The sequence below is a fragment of the Carya illinoinensis genome, chromosome 10, assembly GCF_018687715.1.
Source record: "Carya illinoinensis cultivar Pawnee chromosome 10, C.illinoinensisPawnee_v1, whole genome shotgun sequence".
Taxonomy (NCBI): Eukaryota; Viridiplantae; Streptophyta; class Magnoliopsida; order Fagales; family Juglandaceae; genus Carya; species Carya illinoinensis.
Genome location: NC_056761.1, coordinates 30,865,442 through 30,881,970, shown reverse-complemented (window position 1 = coordinate 30,881,970; position 16,529 = coordinate 30,865,442). Strand labels below are relative to the sequence as shown.

The 16,529-nt window shown below is 34.0% G+C and overlaps 1 protein-coding gene across 1 annotated transcript; it reads right to left on the bottom strand.

Annotated features, from left to right (window-relative positions):
• Positions 1–889: 889 nt before the first annotated feature.
• Positions 890–4,294, bottom strand: LOC122278055 (29 kDa ribonucleoprotein A, chloroplastic-like). The gene is made up of 5 exons (XM_043088127.1): positions 3,858–4,294; positions 3,403–3,504; positions 2,676–2,975; positions 1,529–1,630; positions 890–1,094 (listed from the first exon to the last, which is right to left on the bottom strand). Exons 1-4 carry the CDS (start codon positions 4,212–4,214, stop codon positions 1,568–1,570), a joined length of 822 nt encoding a protein of 273 aa, XP_042944061.1. The 5' UTR covers positions 4,215–4,294; the 3' UTR covers positions 890–1,094; positions 1,529–1,567.
• Between the last annotated feature and the right edge of the window lie 12,235 nt (positions 4,295–16,529).

Sequence of the window (16,529 nt, the reverse complement as noted above, 5' to 3'; positions counted from 1 at the left end):
CAAGAAGATATGTACTAGAGAGGCCATTCAGATTGTAAGGGACAATTGCGGAGATGGGATTTCATCGAAAAATCCATTTTACATAATAAACATTGTCGTTCTTGAATTCTTTCTTCTCTTTTCTTTTCGTTCTTTACTTGTGTGTAAGAAGGAAGTCCATTAACACCCCCTGTTATTCACAATGTTGTTGCCTCCTGTGCTTGTCAAATCTCATTTAAGCAGGATTCTTTTGCTTTGAATCTATGGTTCTTTATCAAAAACTCTTGCACTAGGCTATCAGGACAATTGGTTGTAATTTTCGTTGGTATTTATATCTCGATTCATTTTCACTTCTTGTGTCTTTTTGACTTTATGAGTATAAATTAGCATATACTCAACCAAGTTTTCTTAAAAGTTTTGGAGAAAGTGGCCATCTATGTCCCAACCAAATTCCAAGTCCATTCCCGAGTCGAATAGAGTTGATCACATTTTCGCACCTAGAGCAAGTAAAGTTTACAACAATATTGAACTTTTTAGTTTTATACAAGTTCCTTTGGTGTTTATGTGTTACAAAACTCGAGATAAGGGGTAAAAATATTTAGATTGAGATCAAAAAAATTTTAAAAAATTTCAATAAACATGAGATAACGAGGCCACATCTGCTTCCTCTCATGGTAGTAGCAGCCAAAATCTGACTCGTAGGAAATTATAGTGATACGGAGGCATGGGCTCTCAATGCCTGTGCTTGTATGAGAATATAGCGGGACACTACTTGCCACTGGTTATTTCTTCAGGCCCAAAAAGCCCGAAAGGAAGAGGTGAGGCGTTAAGTGTTCAAGTGGGCTTACCTCGTAGTGTTAATTCTCACAAGATTCACAAAGTTTTAGGCCTCGCTTTAGTACCACAGAGATGAGATGAGATTAGCTTTGAATCTTGATTATGGTATTCAAAGCATACAAAATCAATGATCCTTCAGAGCATGTTTATCAGCTCTTGTGCATCTGAAGGCCCAGAAACAGTGCAGTTCAGGGAAATTTTCTGTAACTTATCAAAACACGGAAACTCTTTTCTGTAAATTCTTGAAGCAATAGAATCCACGCTTGCACAGCATGTCCCTGAAAGAGAAGTTGGCGGTTTTGCATTTAAAAACTAAGGACAAAGAAATAAAAATAAAATAAATAAGTGCAGCAATGAGGTAACAAGTTAAAGCTCATATTCATTCTGATAACAAGAAGTATGTACCTCAGGACCTGTGCAACTACAGAAAGAACATAAACAAAACAAAAGATTTCCAACAAATTTTCTTATACCATGCAAAACACACACTTGGGGTAATGAGGAAGGAAGTGATAGCACAGATAATTTAGAACCATTTATGTTTTTTTGTTTTATCATTAAACAAGTTTTATTGATAGAAATAGGTATAGCCCAAGTACACGGGACATATACAAGAGCAACACTAGTCATGATTGTCTAGATATACAAAAAAGTCATGGAGATTCAAACCAATTGAAGACCCAATTATATGACAATAGGTTCAGAGTTATACCCTGCCTTTTGTTGGTCGACAACACAATACATTCAAAAATCAAAATTGACGTCTTGGCCTAGCTTCTGCTGCACTGACGCGTAGGGCTCTGCCATTCAAGTCCTACACCAAGAAAAATTTTCTTATTGTGAAAGCACGAAACTCAATCAGATCGGACACTTAAGATGATTGATTTACCATCATACAATTACCATGCCTTAATGCAAACTAGTCAAATAATTAAACATATAAATAAATATACATATATATACATAATATGTAAAAATATTACTTTCAAGATTCAACGTATAAATATAGAGCAAATAGCCAAGACACAGTATCTATAAAAGAATAAAAACACGTTAGCATACATAGATTAATAAGCCAATCAACATTAGTGGCTATCTAGATTAATAAGCCAATCAACATTAGTGGCTATCTATATTGATGCGGCGAGTGTTCTCATAAACTTGACTAGCACAAAAGTGTCAGCCTAAGTGTAACTGACTATACATTAGATGCAATAACTTTTTCTTTTTTTTTCTTATACAAGTACAAGATGAAATAACTTAAATCATAAAAAACTTTAAGACTTACAAGTATAGTACTTGAATTTAATGATCTTCCAATCTAACTCATAGACAGACATGGGTGAGAATGATATTCAGAAAATATCTTTACCAAACATTTTTTGTTTACAAGTGAACATTTTTTTTTTTAATGTCGGGGAACCTCTCCAAGGCAGGGCCCTTTGAATCCATCTCTGCAAAGTAAACCTCGGTCTCATGCACCACACCCTCGGAAGTTCCCTACACGGAACTGATTAAATCGTTGGCTTTTCACCAAGGGATGTGGCTGCAAAGGATTGTTTGCATCCATGAGATGTTAAACATTGGACCTTAAGGGGAGTGATACCCCAAGACCAAGGTCTTCACCACTTGGGCAACCCTTTGGGGTTTAACAAGTGAACATCAATTAATGTGTGTCCAATATAACCAACAAATGTATAGAATAGACCCTCAAGAAGACGGATAATTAATTACATTAAAGCTTATTATCGATCGATCATTTCGATGAGACTTCTAGATGTATCTTGTGACTCATGATTGGTCAAAACACATACACTAACAATTCATAATATCGCAGTGAATAAAGATGATATACTTACAACACCATTCAAGGATTCAATAGCATTGTTGGCACCTATCGCAGAGCTGTAGGTTACAAAACCAAAGCCTCTTGATCTGCCACTCTCCCTATCATGAACCACCCTTGCTTCAGCAACCTTTCCTTGCTCACTAAACAAACTCTCAAGTGCCAAATCATCAACATCCCAAGCAAGGTTACCCACATGAACACGGTGGCCAGCACCAAAACCTGGACCACGTCCATTGCTTCTAAAGGAGGAATCCTCCCTCCTAGGTGGAGGAGGCCCAGAATTCACCCTCAGTGCCCTTCCCTCGAGTTCCTGTCAAATATCACGAAGTTGTACCTCAGATGCAATAAACCCATAAACCCAGCGATCAAGAACATTAACTCATGATAAGTAAACCGAAATTGGATACCTCGCAATTACTACTATAAAAAGCAATGACATCCTCAAAATTGCACAAAATATATAAACTTTATTTTTTCCCACTTGAACCGAACTTGACCTTGTCTCTAAATTTAATAAAAATCTCCGCCACCACCAATAAACTTTTGTGGCACGAGTAATTTTGAGCTCAAACTCAGTTTAAAAAGTTAGGAATTGATGTAAAAAAATATTTTGAAGAAACAATGTAGTTCTTTTTCCTTTAATATAGTAAACATAACTACTGCAATCCAACTTCTCAAAGTGACAAGGCCACAAAGAACGCCTAATCAAACCAAGTAATAACACATGATGTACTTACATAGCCATTGAACTGTTGAGCAGCAGCGTTAACTTCCTCAACTGTAGACATGGTTACAAATCCAAATCCTCTGCTTCTTCCAGTCGTCTTGTCATAAATAATCTGTCAATCGCAAAGAACTCATCACATCTAACCAATCGGGTTTCTTAAAACAAAAACAAAACAATGTATGCACAAAAAAATAAGTGAAATGCTTTGGGACCCGAATTTGGGTCCTTTGTGTCCCGAAAGTTTTTTTTTTTTTTTTTTTTACTTAATCAACTTAGTGATGAAGGAATTTTTTTTTTTTAGTGATGTTGTGAATTTTTTTTATTTAAGAATATTAAAAAAATGAACCAAAAAAATGCCTTATTCGGTGGGTTCTCGGCTACATCCCCTCAAAAAATAATAAGTATTTTTGTAACCATATAGTCTATGGATGCATGCAACAGGAAAAAATGGAGCTTAAATAATACCTCGACCATTTCAACATTTCCAGCGCATTCGAACAAGCCGGCGAGCTGAGCACTGTCAACACTGAAAGGAAGATTACCCACGAAGAGTGTGAGGTCAGGGGAAAAGCCAACCTCGTCGCCATCGCTCAAGACCTCCTCCTCTTGGTCGACCTCGGAAGAAATGGCGACATTCGGGACGAACCGGGAGGGCGGCGAACAGTGAAGAAACGAAGCGGAAACGGAAATGGGCTTGCAATGAACGCTGAGAGGAGAAGGGGAGAGAGAGAACAGAGAGAGCGAAGTGGGTTTGGAATTGTAGGGGAATAGGGTTTTAGGGGCGAGAGATGGGAGGGCGAGGGAAGACGCGGTGGCAGACATGGCTTCCCTGCTCTCGTGATAAAGTTCAAATGAGCGGAGCGTCTTGTGAAGTACGGACTACGGAAGGCCCAATCGGTAATAACCTAAAAAGAAAGGAAAATGCTGGGATCCCGCTGGAGCTTACCGCTCCTCTTTCTTTTCTTTTTCTTTTTTTTAATTTTTTTTTAATAATTAAGAAATTATTATTTAATAATATTATAATTTTTTTAATTTTTAAAAATATTAAAAAGTGTAAAAAACATGATGTAAAAAAAATAAAAAATAAAAATAAATAATAAAAAAAAGCCTAGCGAGAGCTCCCAAGCAGTAGGCATAGCAGTTTCCAAAAAGAAAGGAGATTTTTTGAGAGTGGATGAAAAGATATGATTTTAAATTAAAATTAAAAGTTAAATAAAATATTATATTTTAATATTATTATTATTTTTAAATTTTTAAAAATTGAATTAAAATTAAAAAAATAAATTATTTACTATATTTTATGTGAGAATTTGATAAAGTTATAATTATGAAATAAGTTGAGAGTATTTCTCAATTTAAACTGTCTCTTCAGGAGAGAGTGAGGTCTCGTTTAGATGTTGAACTAAGTTGAGATGAATTAAATTTTTTTTAAATAATAGTGAGTTAAGATGGTGGAATGAGTTTTGTGAGACCCACCGAAGATGAGTTTAGATGTATTTATGGAAAGTTAAAAAAAGTTATGAGTCTCATGTGTAAAAATGTGTTAAGTTAAAAAAAATTATGGGTCCCACATGCAAATAAATTTTGAATTGAGATTAGTTAGTAATTTGAGAATTGAATATTGGATTCAATTTAAAATTAAACTTAACTATTCAAGTTACAAACGAGATCTGAGAAATATCGATCTAGCTTCCGAGTCTACGACTTCTGAACAAATGTTTAAATTGTGTTTAGGTGATTATACGTTAAAGTATGGGGCGGTAATTTAAAATAGAGTTTTTCGATAAAGATATATCTTTTGGATTAGCTTTATACTAGTAAGGTGGGCAACCCCATTACTCTTCTCACCCTTGTCTAATTATTTGTTGGATACGCTCCATTTTCTCTCCAACCCCTCAACAAAAACCAATCCATAGGGGTTGGAGCTTCGGCTCCTCCCTCCTCCCTCTTATCTCTAGTTTTTTCTCTTTCTTTTCTTAGTTTTTGTTTCTGTTTACAATATGGCGAAAGGTTGATATGTTATTCTTCAGAGCCCAACGACCACCATGTACCCCTACCCGCAAGATTTCTGAGGTGCTGATCCTTCAGACGGGTGAATAATTTTGTCAAATAGAACAATGTGTGAGCCACACGCATGGTCCAACATTCACGCGCCACCGCAAGGGGACCTCTGTTCCGGCCATGTGAGACCTTTATGGGAGCAGGGCCATCGGTTTCTTCAGACCCGACTGCCTGCCATACTTTCAGGGTACACGTGTGATGCGCCACCACAGTCGCTTTGTTGGTGTTTTTTGTTTTCCTCAAATGTTGAAAATGCGGATCTACAGCTTTCCAAGCTGTAATTCTTTATTTTCCCATGTATCTTTATTTTTCTATTATTTCTTTTGTTTTAGGAAAAAAAAATAAAAAAGAAAAAGATATTGTCTCTTGAACTTTTGTTCATAGAATATGTCATCTACTCCATCTTAAATAGAGTATGGGGTTTGTTAACAGAGTGTTGTTTCTTAGACGGTTGGTCTGTAGAGAATTACAACATGGACAAGACCATGTCAGTCACAAAGAAATTTGTGTATTGGGAGCTATTAAAGTTGTAATTGGCTTGTAATCTGGGAGTTTTCTTATATGTTTCAGGTCAAAGTTGTAATGTCCCGTTATTAATGATTGAAATATATTTTACTAAATAATAAAAAAAAGCTTTATACTAGTAAGGCACAACATGTAATGCACGTGTGTTCAGTTGCAAAAATATGAGAATTATTATTAAAATTCAAAACTTTTTATAAAAATAAATAATAATTAAATTTTGATTAATAAATATAATTATGATATGTAGTAAGTGTTAATATTGAATAAATTTACAAATATGATAGTAAATTAGATCTTACTTAGTTACATGTCACTTCACAATGAATAACAAAATGAGAATTTAAATATATACAAAGTTCAAACAAGTCATAGATTTGTATAAGTTAAAGTAAACTTAATACAAAGTTAAGAGAAATGATAGATCCATACAAGTTTGGAGGATTAGCAAACTATAGAAATTTAAGTAACAATTTTTATGACATTTAATACATGTAAAATAGTGTATAAAAGTAAGATAAAATATGCGTAATGTTTCTATTGGTCAATATCAAAATTAGTTACTTTTAGTTACATTTCCCTCTTGTATCTTTACATATAAATACAGAGGTTTCATTGTAAAATGTAATCATATTGAATAAGAATCAGTTTGGAACTCTCCTTCTCTTCTTCAAACTTCTTTTCTCCTCTGCTCTGTTTCATGGTATCAAAGCTGATGCCTTAAAATGGGGTCCGCTATGGATTCTTCCGCTTCTATTTCATTGAATATGTAGAGTTTTGCAAGTCCTTATTATCTACAAAATGGTAATTCACAAGGCACCATGCTGGTGTCAAGTGTCCTCACTAGGGAAAACTATCATACATGGAGCAGATCCATGATAATGGCTTTGAAAGCAAAGAATAAGGTTGGCTTTGTAAATGGATCAATTGTTTGTCAGAGTTCGATAGATCCTTCGTACAAAATGTTGGAACAATGTAATAACATAGTTTCTTCTTGGATCATTAATTTTGTGGCTAGAGATATTGGTGGAAGCATTATTTGTGCAAGAACAACAAAAGATATGTAGCAAGATTTGAAGAATTGCTTTATACAAGGAGGCCAAGAATCATTCAATTACAAAAAGATTTGTCAGCATTAATGCAAGAAGATATGTTGGTAAGAGACTATTACACAAGATTCAAGTGTTTATGGGATGAATTACTTGAATATAATCAAATTCCTACTTGTTCTTGTGGTGCATTACAAAACTATAATTGTGGGGCTATAAAAGTTTTCTTGGATTACCAAGATAGGCAGCATGTTATACAATTTTTGACGGGGTTAACTGAGTGGTTTTCTCATGTGAGATGACAAATCTTGATGATAGAGCCTATACCAAATATCACTAAAGTGTTCTCCTTGGTAGTTCAAGAAGAGAAGCAACGAGAAATCAGTAAAAACAATATGATAGATACTATGGCTTTCATGAACAAGAAAGTGGTGGACAATACAAGATTTATTTATGGAAAACAGCAGCCACGAAAAGAGAAATTACTTTGCACCCATTATGGCATAAACAATCATACAGTTGACAAATGTTACAAGATACATGGCTACCATCCAGGGTTCAAGCAGGATTCAAGTTTTCAACAAAAGAGAAAGTTTACAGCAGCTAATCAAGTATCAGGCCAGACTTTGAGTACACATTTTGAGTCTTATAATCAACTACCATTCTCTCAAGAAGATTGTCAAAATTTGTTAGCTTTAATCCACTCACAACTTACTAATAATACAAACCACCAAGCAGCAAATGTTACTTCTAATTCTAGATCTCTTCAAGGTATATCATTTCATTCCAGCCTTTCTTCAAGTACCTTAGTTTCTCCTCTATTATCTGACACTAGTTGGATTATAGACACGGGAGCTATAGATCACATTATTCATTCAATTGATACATGTACATCTATTACAAAGTCTTTACATACCTCAACCAAACTTCTAAATGGTGATATTGTGCATGTTACTCATCTTGGCATAGTTTAATTGTTTGAAAATTTAATCCTAAAAGATGTACTTTGCATACCATCTTTTCTCTCAGTGAGTAAAATTACTTCATCTCAGAAATGTTGCTTTCTTTTCTTACCTGATTCTTGTTTTATTCAGGAGTTTACCCCATAGAAGATGACTAGGATAGCTAGAAGATCAGCTGACCTATACATACTTCACGAATCAGGTGTTAATGCTGTTGAGAGTCAAAACAAATCAAATCTAGTGAATTCTACCATAAATTCTAAAGTTTGGCATAGCAGATTAGGACATCCCTCTATGTCTTGATTGTTACTTCTTTCCAAAAATATATCCAATATTTCCTTCTTAGATAAAGATAGAATTGTTGATCATTGTACAGTTTGCCCTTTAGCAAAACAAAAAAGACTGTCATTTTAGATACATTCATATAATGAAAGTTTTCCTTTTCATCTAGTTCATTGTAATATATGGGGTTCATTCTCTATTCCTACTCATAATGGTTCCAGATTTTTCCTTACTTTAGTTGATGATCATTCTAGGCTCACTTGGGTGAAGTTAGGAATATATTCATTACTTTCTATAATCTGATTAACACAGTTTGAACAAAAATACAATATGTAAGAAGTGATAATGGCTTAGAATTTAAAATGACAGAGTTTTTTGCTTCAAAATGAATCATACATCAAGTATCATGTGTAGAAACCAAAATTTTAAAAATCGTTCCGTTTCGGCCGGAATGACCGGAATTTTTCGTGCCGGAACAGTGACCGGAATGGGGTAGGTATCTATTCCGTTTCGGGTCAAATTCTGGCCATTCTGATCAATTCTGGCTGGATTCCGGTATTCCGGCCGGAAGAGTAATTCCGATTCGAAATTAAAATTCAAATTAAAAAAATGGCTCTCTTGTAAATAAGTTGAAAAATAATGGATAAAATTGTACTTTTAGAATTCAAATACCCATTTCCATGCACTAAAAGTATTATTACTTTTAATAATCTGTCTATTCTTTAATTTTTCCTTTATTTTTGTATCTCAACTCAAGTTTGTGATTTTTTTCAATATATATTCATTTTATAAATCTTTAATTCTTCTATATATATACACATATACATGATACACACTTACATATATATATTTATTTTATTAATTGTTAGTTTATATATACATATAAATATTCATATATAATATATAATTAATTCCGAAACGGTACACCGAAACGTACCGGTACCGAAATATTCCATTCCAGTGTCTCAACCGGAATGGTCTCCAGAACGGATTTCAAAACTTTGGTAGAAACAACCCAACAAAATTCTATAGTTAAGAGAAAACATCAACACTTATTAAATAGTTTTATATACCCACTTACAACCTATAGGTATTTTGTTTGGAGGTAGTGTTGTAAGGGCCCAAGTGTTATTAGATTCTAAAGCAGATAATTTTGCAAACATAGCATCACTCCAATGAGCATGCTTAATAGCTTGGTAATAAAAAGTGGATTCCAAATCAGAAGAGATAGCAACAGAAAAAGCTTTATGTGATGGGGACAATTTAGAGTAAGACAATACTTTAGAAATGCTATATTTGTTACCTAAACATAGGACATGATCTTTAGAAAATGCTGGAGAACTAAAAGCAGCCAGATTGCAGTGATAAATTTGCAAGTAATCAGGTGCTTTTTGTTGCCTAGTTGACCTTCTAATAGGTAGAAAGTGAGTTTCATCATTTAGAGATGGTAAATTTGTGGTATATGTAGTAACTGGATTAATAGAATGTATTTGAGATGGAGAGGATTCAGATTATGTGAAAGTTTTAGTACAATCAAGAATGAATTTAGGAAGAACATCATGATTTTCTATAGGTTTTTCCAAACTAGAATTTGAAGCATTGGACTGAGAATGAAATGGAAAATTGGACTCATGAAAAACTACATATCTGAAAATGAGAAATGTATGCTCTTCAAGATCAAAGAGTTTATATCCTTTTATACCAAAAGGATACCCTATAAAAATACATTTTCTTGCTCTAAAAGAAAATTTTGTTCTGTTTTAGGCAAGAGTGGAAGCATAACATAAACAACCAAAATTCCTCAGGTGATTGTATAATGGAAATGAATTGTAAAGAATCTCATGTGGAGATTTTATTAGTTAGAACTAAAGATGGAATTCTGTTTATAAGATAATTAGCAGTGAGTATATATTCTTCTCAAAAATCTAGAGGTACATTTGATTGTGAGACATAAGATAAGATTTATTGCCAAAGGGTATACTCAAAAGGAAGGTCTAGACTTTTTTAACTTTCTCACCTGTTGCAAAAATGGTTACTATCATATGTGTTTTTATCTCTTGTTGCTATCCATAATTGGCATATCTTTCATTTAGATCTCAACAATGTTTTCCTATATGGAGAGTTAGATGAAGAAGTTTTCATGAAAGCACATCCCCGTTACCTTAGTAAGGGGGACACAAGAGTATGCAAGCTGCAAAGATTTTTATACGGCTTAAAACAAGCCTCTAGACAATGGAATTCAAAGTTCACATCTGTTTTGTTTGATATTGATTTCTCACAATCAAAGGCAAATTACTCATTGTTTACTGAAAAGGAAGGCAATTCATTTGTGGCCTTATTACTTTATGTTGATGACTTTCTTTTTTCTAGTAGTGACTTATATGCCATTGAATTTGTCAAAGCATCTTTAAGTGCTCAGTTCAAGTTGAAAGATTTGGGTCCAGCCAAATTTTTTCTTAGAATGGAGATTGTACATTCACAGAAAGGCATTTCTATATCTCAAAGAAAATACACTCTAGAGTTGATCTCAGATTCTGGTTTACTTGCTATAAAACCAGTTCCTTTTCCTATGGATACTCATTCCAAGTTATCTAAAGATGATGGAGAAATAGTTTATGATATTTCTGCTTATAGAAGGTTGATTGGCATATTACTCTACCTTACTCATACCAGACTAGATATTACATATGCACTCCATCATTTACGTCAATTTTTGGACTGTCCTTATGTACCACACTTACAAGTTGCCTTAAGAATTCTCAAATATCTTAAGTTGTCTCCTGGTCAGGGTTTGTTTTTTCCAGCCTTTTCTAGTGTTCATATTAAAGCTTTTTCAGACTCAGATTGGGATAGTTTCCCTGATACCCGTCGCTCACTCAGTGGATATTGCATCTTTATTGGTAAGTCACTTGTGTCTTGAAAATCCAAGAAACAACATACAGTTTCTAAATCTTCTGCAAAAGCTTAATATAGGTCAATGACCTATACAGCTTGTGAAATCACTTGGATTCGAGCCTTGCTTACTGATCTACATCAACTACATCCTCTACTAGCACTTCTATTTTGTGATAACTAAGCTACAGTTCACATAACAACCAATCCAGTCTATCATGAATGCACTAAACACATTGAGTTAGATTGTCATTTAGTGCATGAGAAGATTCTAGAGGGATCACTAACTACTTTACATGTTCATTCAATTCACCAAGTTGCAGATTTGATGACCAAGCCCTTAGGTTCTAAACTTTTTGAGTCCTTGTTATCCAAGATGAATGTGCATAATATATACACATCATCTTGAGGGGGACTATTACAGATTTAATACATTGTAAAATAGAGTATAGAAGTAAGATGAAATAAGTGTAATGTTTCTATTGGTCAATATCAAAGTTAGTTACTTTTAGTTACATTTCCCTTCATTTCTCTCTCATATCTTTACATATAAATACAGAGGTTTCATTGTAAAATGTAATCAAACTGAATAAGAATCAATTTGGAACTCTCCTTCTCTTCTTCAAACTTATTTTCTCCTCTAATCTATTTCAGTTTTGTTAACAAACAGTACACCTTATGTCAGCATTTTATGTAGTTATATAATTACAATGTTAAGGTGTTTGATGAGAATAGAAAAAATGCATAAAAAATATGCTACATAAAAGTTGTATTTTTGAACTCTCGAAATCATGCTATATTGGAAATAATAGAATTAGTAGGATTTTGTGGACACTAAATTTTGGTACAAAGAGCTATCATTTCTCTCTCTCTCTCTCTCTCTCTCTCTCTCTCTCTCTCTTCACAGACACACATACAAGTTATCACATGTATGAACATGCAAACAAATTTTAATCATATTATAAATGGAAAGCATCCCCACAAACAAAATTAATGAAATTTAACAAATATCTAAATCTATTTAAATTTTTTTAATCCAACAAAAAGATACTGAAATTTAAGATGCAACGAAACCTTAAATTAATATTGTAAATATCGATATTAGAATTTCATTAGAAAGCATCAAATGGTAGATTTTTTTTTTTTTTTAAAGACAACTTTAACATACTGTATCTATATATCTTCATGTTGTAATATCTAAATTATTAAAAACATATTTAAATAAAAAAATATAAAAGATGTTTATCAATTTTTAACACTTTAAATTAATATTGATGACAATTTTTACACATTTCTATAAAAAAAAGAAGATGGGGGATGAATTTTTACTCCTACGTTACGGGCTATGCGTATATGACATTTACATTTTAGTTCTATGTGACAACCCCAAATTCAGCTTGGGATCAGACGGATATTTGAAGTTTCGAGATATACAACACAAGGTTACCTACTCATATTCATGACATATAAGATATAATATTCCTAACATGCATTTAGCATTATGCAATATTCGTAATGGATAATTTTTTTCTTTGAGCAACACTACACACCAAACTGATAATATCTCAAATACTTAAAATATGATCCATATATACTTAGCAAAATAATTATCCATGATTACAGTGTGGGTCTCAGAAGACTGTAATCTCAAAATTATGGGAGATCGAGCTCTACAATTATAACATCAAAATATACTACTGGGTTAGTTCATCGAGCAACTCGCGTAACTCGGCTAACGATGCCAAAATACTATCTAAGAATCTAACTATGGAGTAGGACTGTTCAAACCATTCGCCCACTCTAACTCCATCTGACCTCTACTCCGATTCAGACTCCAACGGAGTCGATGTGGTTGGAAGTTAGAGTCGAAGTCGAAGTGGCTCTGAGAATGAGTATTGAAGCGGGAGTCAAAATCGGAGCTCCATGAAGCTCTGAAGTAAATTAGGATTTAAAAAAAATAAAATAAGATGTAAATTAGGATTTTAAAAAATAAAATAAATAAACATCAGTGTTCCACTTAATGTGGAATGGCATCGTTTCATCACACGGGGGTCCAAAACATAGGACCCCCCTTCTTCTTTCCTCTCTTCCCAGGTTATTCTCTTTCCCTTTCTTTTGAATCTTCTCTGTTGTGTCTATTCCCTCTTTGAGTCTCAGTTACTCCATTCCCGTTTGTCATCATGATCTTGTTGTCGTCTACGCTGTTGCCATTCAACCTTTGCGACGCCGTAAATCATAAGTGTAGTCCGAGACTCTGAGCCCTAAATTAATTAAGTTTCTCCATTTTATTTTTTGCCATGATGTTGGGTTGCCTTAATTACTTGATGCTTTAATTGTTTTAGGTCTAGTTATCAGCTGTTGTGTTTCTTGTAAATGTAAAATGGAGAGGATTACGGTGGAATAAAATACTGTGACATGCATCAGTGTTATGTAGGGAAGGTGTTTGTGAAAATGAAATTGTGAACTATGAAGGTGCAATTTTTGTTAATGAATTGGCAGTGTTTTAGTTTAGAGGTTTGGTAAAGGAATTAAGTGAACTGTGAAGGTGCAATCTAGTAATTAAGTGAATTGTCAAAGGAACAGCTGTTACATGCAAGTCAAAGAAATAGGTTAAAGAAAATTGACAAAGGAACGGCTATTATAGAAGGGTGATGACACCGAAGTTTTTAAGAGTTTTAGTTTCATTTACAAACAACCATCCACTTTCTTGAAAAAATAGTTAGAGAAGTACTGATTTCAGGTCATTCTTTAATTGAGGAATTATAGTGGATCAAAAAAAGATTTTCTACGGGAGCCCAGGACCGTTAGGTGTCTTTTGAATTTGATCTTATAAGGGAATGCATAATCATTTATGGACCACAACCATGGTTTTTTTTTTATTAGATAATTTTATTAATGAGCAAAAAGGTGTTACTCAAGCTTACAAGAAGGATACCGGTAGATACACATAGTTAAAAAAGGTAAGTGAGTGTAAAAGATCCTAAATGCTAAATGTGGAAACATGTGTATGCTGCCATCCAATGGTAAAGGGATGTATAAAAGAAATCCTTAAGCTCCTCCATGGTCTTCTGACGATTCTTGAAGCCTTGATCATTTCTCTCCCTCTATATGCACTATGCCATTACATTAGGCAATTGGGATCATTTTCCGTCTAGTTCTCACTTTTGTTGGTTGCCAAACTGACCCATCCAACACTTAAAAAGATTCACCTCTTGTTCTTTTTATACATACAAAATTAATTTATTGATATAAGCTGCTACTTCCTCAAATGCGTAACAATTTTCCCTAATGCTGCCACTCAAAAATCAATTTATTGATATAACCTACTGCCACTCAAATTATCCTATGTAACACTTCAAAAGATTCACCACTTGTTCTTTTTAGCAGATACCCATGTACTTCTTTCTTCTGCAATTTGCATGTCAAAGCAAACTAATATGTTAATGACCAATAACATACAATACATGTTTATTGAAACTAATATATGCAGTAGTAGTACATGTTTATTCAAACTAATTTTTTGCTAGTAATTTATTTTTTTAGTTTCTTTGATTGTGATATAGATGCTAGACCTAGTGGAAGTGGAGTCTATGGAGATGATGCCAGTGCTCTTACACCGATGATGGTGGGTACTTCCACCCCAAGAGCCTCATCTAGAGCAACATTTAGAGCAGCTATTTCCTGTGCAAGTAGTTAACTCCCAATGGATATAGAACTAGAAGATGAGGATATGTTCAATGAAGAGGAGAAGATGCTCATTGAGCACAATAGACCACCACGGCTTCTAAAAAATGGTTGTAGACATGGAAACATTTCACTAAAATTCTTGGTGATCATGCGAGCCCGCAAGCAAGATGCCACCACTATGGGCAACTTTGTGATTGTCATTCGAAAAAGCAAGGCACCAGTGTATTAATAGCACATCTTAATGGTTGCCAATGATATAAGACCGCAAAGGGATTGGCAGCCACTAATCAAACTAATTTCAGTTACGAAACTCAAATGGCCACTGATGGTATCGGTACGCATGTTAAGAAGTTGTCAATTCCTCAATACAGTGAGAAAATATTGTGAGAATTGCTTGCAGAGATGATCATTACTAATGATATGCCTTTTACCACTGTTGACAAAAAAGGCTTCAACAAAATTGTGAGGACTCTTGAGCTACATTTTCTCATGCCTTCACTGTATGTAGTGATGCGAGATTATTTGAACAGGCATGCGAAGGACAAGGCGGAAATGAAGGAGATGTTTAGTCAGATTGGACACAGAGTGTCATTTAAGATTGATACATGAACGTCCATACTGAATGTCAGCTACATATTTATCACATCCCACTTTGTAGATAGTGAGTGGACGCTGTATAAGCAGATTATTAGATTTAAAAAAAATTGTTGATCACAAAGGTTCATCCATTGGAGTATCGATGGATGATTGTATTCAAGACTGGGGAATTAAAAAAGTCATTTGTATCACAATTGACAATGACAGTGCCAATGACACTGCAATTGAGTGGTTCAAGAGGAATACAATGGCTAAAAATGACATCATTTGTGGAAGTGAGTTTATACATATTCAATGTTGTGCTCATATCATCAACCTCATAGTTGCTAAGGGGTTCAAGGAGGTTGATGATTCCATTACCAAAGTCTGCAACATTGTGAGATATGTGAGGGCTTCCCCAAAGGCTTGGCAAGTTTAAGACGATAGCCAAACAGCTTTAGATTCCATGTTCTGCCATATTGTACTTGGACATTCCGACTCAATGAAACTCGACATATATGATGTTGGATGTGACGCACCTAGTGATGCATTTATTTTATTAACTTCGTGGAAGGTTAATTCGACCAAATTTTCTATTCTTTACTAAATAGCCTGAGATGTGCTAGTTATTCTTATCACTATAGTTGTTTCTGAGTTGGCGTTTAGCACTGGAAGTCACGTGTTGGATGCTTATCGGAGTTCATTGTCACCGACAACTGTGGAGGCCCTTGTTTGCACACAGAACTGGCTAAGTGAAATGCCCATTAGATTAGATACCATTGATCCGAGGGTTATAGGTTTGACTCAGGTAACTTTACAGCTTATATGCTTTTAAATGATAATATAAATATTTGTAATGTTTTAATTTTATAATTTCTAATTTTTATGATTTTATAGACCTAGTTGTGAACCCTAACATAATTGCGTATGAGTGATGATTGAGAGTCTTACAAGTTATATGGATGAGGAGTAGTGTTCATGTGTTGTATATTTAAATCATTTAAAATATTGTTGGCAATTTCATAATTCATACTATATTTTTTTATATTTTTTAAAGTATTTTTGGATGTATTATTTTGTAGATAAAAGCTGACGAGGACAACTGG